Source organism: Montipora capricornis, chromosome 13, assembly GCF_036669925.1.
Source record: "Montipora capricornis isolate CH-2021 chromosome 13, ASM3666992v2, whole genome shotgun sequence".
Lineage (NCBI taxonomy): Eukaryota > Metazoa > Cnidaria > Anthozoa > Scleractinia > Acroporidae > Montipora > Montipora capricornis.
Genome location: NC_090895.1, coordinates 12,038,228 through 12,041,616, shown reverse-complemented (window position 1 = coordinate 12,041,616; position 3,389 = coordinate 12,038,228). Strand labels below are relative to the sequence as shown.

At 37.4% G+C, this 3,389-nt stretch overlaps 1 protein-coding gene across 1 annotated transcript in view; it reads right to left on the bottom strand.

Annotated features, from left to right (window-relative positions):
* Positions 1-252: 252 nt before the first annotated feature.
* Positions 253-3,389, bottom strand: part of LOC138030512 (uncharacterized) — a 10,518-nt gene continuing 7,381 nt past the window's right edge. Inside the window, 4 exon segments of the mRNA XM_068878414.1 lie at positions 253-1,016; positions 1,019-2,243; positions 2,295-2,773; positions 2,776-3,389. The exon segment at positions 2,776-3,389 is cut by the window's right edge and continues 1,108 nt beyond it. Of these exon segments, the coding sequence (XP_068734515.1) occupies positions 301-1,016; positions 1,019-2,243; positions 2,295-2,773; positions 2,776-3,389 (3,034 nt within the window). The 3' untranslated portion in view covers positions 253-300.

Sequence of the window (3,389 nt, the reverse complement as noted above, 5' to 3'; positions counted from 1 at the left end):
TGAGTTCTTGTGGGTGGGCTATCAGACAGGGGATACCATCTTCTACAACATCAAATGTGCTTCTTTGGAAAGCACATCTAAATAAGCCTTGTGGGAGGCAAAGTAGTAATTTATAAGAAAATTGTGCAACTTACCTTTGTGCTGCCTCTTTGCCGACATGTTCAATTCTAAAGAAAAATTGGAAAATAGCACGTTACCTGTTTGGTTTTCAAAGAGAGTTAGTATTTGATTAGTTTTTTATTTGATATAGAGTGTTATAGAGTGTTACAGATAAGGTGTTACATGTTTTTCTAGTAAATGTTATACATATTCTTTGCCTAGATTATTACCAAATTTGAGCAATGTTGCCTGTGAAAGCTCGTCTAGTCTATGTTCCTCTGATATCCTATATTGCAAATTTGGTGATTTTTTAAGAGCTTGCAATCTTTCAAAGGTCAGAGGTTCTAGAACAAGGTCAGACAAGTTTCTCACCCTACTTAGTGCAACATATGTCATTCCAGTGATATTTTCTGCTTTTCCAAGATCTATCCATGCCTTTTCTAATGTAAGACCTTGGCATTTGTGGATGGTCATTGCCCAAGCTAACCGTAAGGGTAGTTGTTGTCTTTCAGCGTTGTAGCCTAAGCTTTGAGAAACCTGGGTAATGGGACAAATTGGAACGCACCTTGGGAGGGCAGGAGATACTGAAGGTCCATTGTATGTTTCATCAAATTGAACAACAGCACAAACTGGTAAACAAGGGGGCTGCTGTCCTTCAGCAAACAGGAAATCAACTATTTTTCCCATTGCTCCATTGCAAAGCCCTACTTCTGTCCATAAATTCATTGTCAGCATGACCCTAGAATGCTTCGATAAATAAAGCACAGGTTCGAGCCCACTAAATTCATCAGGATGAAGTTTATCTGCGCCATTAGAATTCCTAGCTTTTATTGTGGCTATCGGTTCATTTAGCTTGTTTAATTTCACTACATTTTCTTTATGGTAACAAAGTTTTACTGCTGATTGCTCAAATTCATAATTATCCTACTTGGTGATCTGGAAAGCAAAGTGTGCCAGTCATCTTCTGTTGAGTTGCCATTGCGAGCTCTTGTCAAAAGTGCCCGGAAATTTGATTGCTCTTGTCTACAACCTTTCACTCGTTCGTTTGCTGTTAATGTTATCACTGTTTGAAACTCATGATACATTAGAAACCCCTTAATTTGTTTTTCTGATTTTGGAATGGAATGGTAAAGTGGCTTATCTCCAACTGGAGGGAGTTGTGCTATGTCACCAAAAAGAATTATAGAAAAGCCTCCAAACGGTTGGTCAGCTTTGCCAGTTGCTTGTCTGCAACGACTGTCAATCCATCCAAAGAGATTTTGACCGACAAATGAGTACTCGTCAATAATCAAGTAATTGACGCCAGTTAAGTTGTCCTGAAGTTGCTGAAGGGCCATTCCTTTCAGATCATGTTGTCGTCTTGAACCGATAGGCAACTTGAGCAATGAGTGCAAAGTGATACCATTAACATTAAAAGCGGCCTTTCCAGTATATGCCAACACTTGACACTTTGATTGGAGTAAGTTCCTTAACGCATCAATGACATAACTTTTGCCAGATCCTGCTATTCCCTTAACAAGCAAAAATAAAGGTTTTCCTTTGAGATTTTCATTGCTGACAGTGAAATGATCTTTTACAATTTTATACGTAAGATACTGCAACTCATTTAAAGTTGTTACATCTATTAATCTAACTGAGGCAAACCAATCAGAGTTTGCTCTCTTTTTCATTTCAGAAATCCAAGAGGGCATTTCACCTATTTGTTTTGCACTATAATTCTTCCTTTGGTCACTCCAATATTCATCTATGGCCAAAATAGACTGAGCATGCTCATTTTCAACATCAAAGTTCAGCTCTGCCATTAACATCCATTCTTCTTTTTGTTCATCACTCTCAGGAGTTTTACTGTTGTCTCCTGGTACTAAGTAGCTATTAACATCTTGCATTTTTGTTTCCCAATTTGGAACCAATTGCTTTGATTGCTGACTTGACAAAAATTGTTTCCAGGATGTTATAAATGTGTCATTATTTTGTTCAAGGTTATTCCAAGCCATGTTTGGTGTTCCCTTCCATGGTTTATATTTCAACAATTGGTATTTACAGAATAGACCGTAATGCTCATTAGCTGGACTTGAGGAATAGTTTGGGTAAGTTTTAACAACATTTGTGAATGCTGTTTTCACCACTGAGGACATCCTTTCTGACTTAGATTTTTATTTAACCAGGTATTCTACACAGGCATAATAGTCAATTACTATCTGAATGTCACAGTTTGCTCTCCATCCTTGAAGCTGTAATGGCTGATGACGATTTAACCTTGAATCATTTCTTTTTGTGACAACTGTTGCTTTATATTTACTCTCACCTGACTTCGTATTAATTTGCTCAAATTGAAGTTTTGTGTCAGAACAACTTTCAAAAGGGAAATGAAATCTACATTCTAGAGTTGATTTGTCGTTTTTACGAAGGCAATATTTGGAACTACATGTCGTATGTCTTTCAACTAAATTTAGTGAATCAACATAGTCTCTTTCCATATCCTTACTTTGTAAAGAAAGATATGACGTTTGACATGGATGATAGTTTGGTTTTGACCAACCCTCATCAGGAGAGCAAGGATTCCATGTGGACAATAGAAAATCTACATAGTGACAGACTAACTGTTCAGCATCTTTGCCTTTGATTATAAGGCTATTAATGTGCTCAAGCTCCTGCAAGGAAAGAGTTTCTTTAATTTTGCAGCCAAAAAGCCTTTCATAGCAACCTCGGTTAATTCACATAATCCTGGATCATTCCTTAACTTTGCAACGCCATGACAATGAATAGAACCACGTTGTACAGCATATTCATACCTATACCAATGCCAAGAAGCACCTAATGAATTGTATAACCAATATTTTACAAAACGATCAGTTCTCTCAGTGAAAAGCCAATCTAAAATGTGGGGATTTTGGAAAACATGAGATTGCCTTTCACTGGGTGATAGTTCCTCAAGATTCTTGTTTTCAAAAAGATCATGAAACTCTGGCCAGTGATATTCTGCACATGACAAAGTAAAGAATATTGTTGGTGGTCCAACTTGTGAGATTGTTGCCTTTAAGTCATCCTTAGCTTTATGCCAGTATGCATCGCTACCTGTGACATTTTTTGCATAACGCATTAACTTGGACATAACTACTGAATAACTATTTGAATGAAGCATTTCCTTCAATTGTTCGACAGACATGTGAGCTTCTCCTGGATTTTGCTTAAGAAATATACTTCCTTGGCTAAGAAGCCTATGTCTCTGAAGCATGTTGAATGCCCAATATGCAAATCGAGGGTGTGCTGCAAACCTATAATGCCATTTC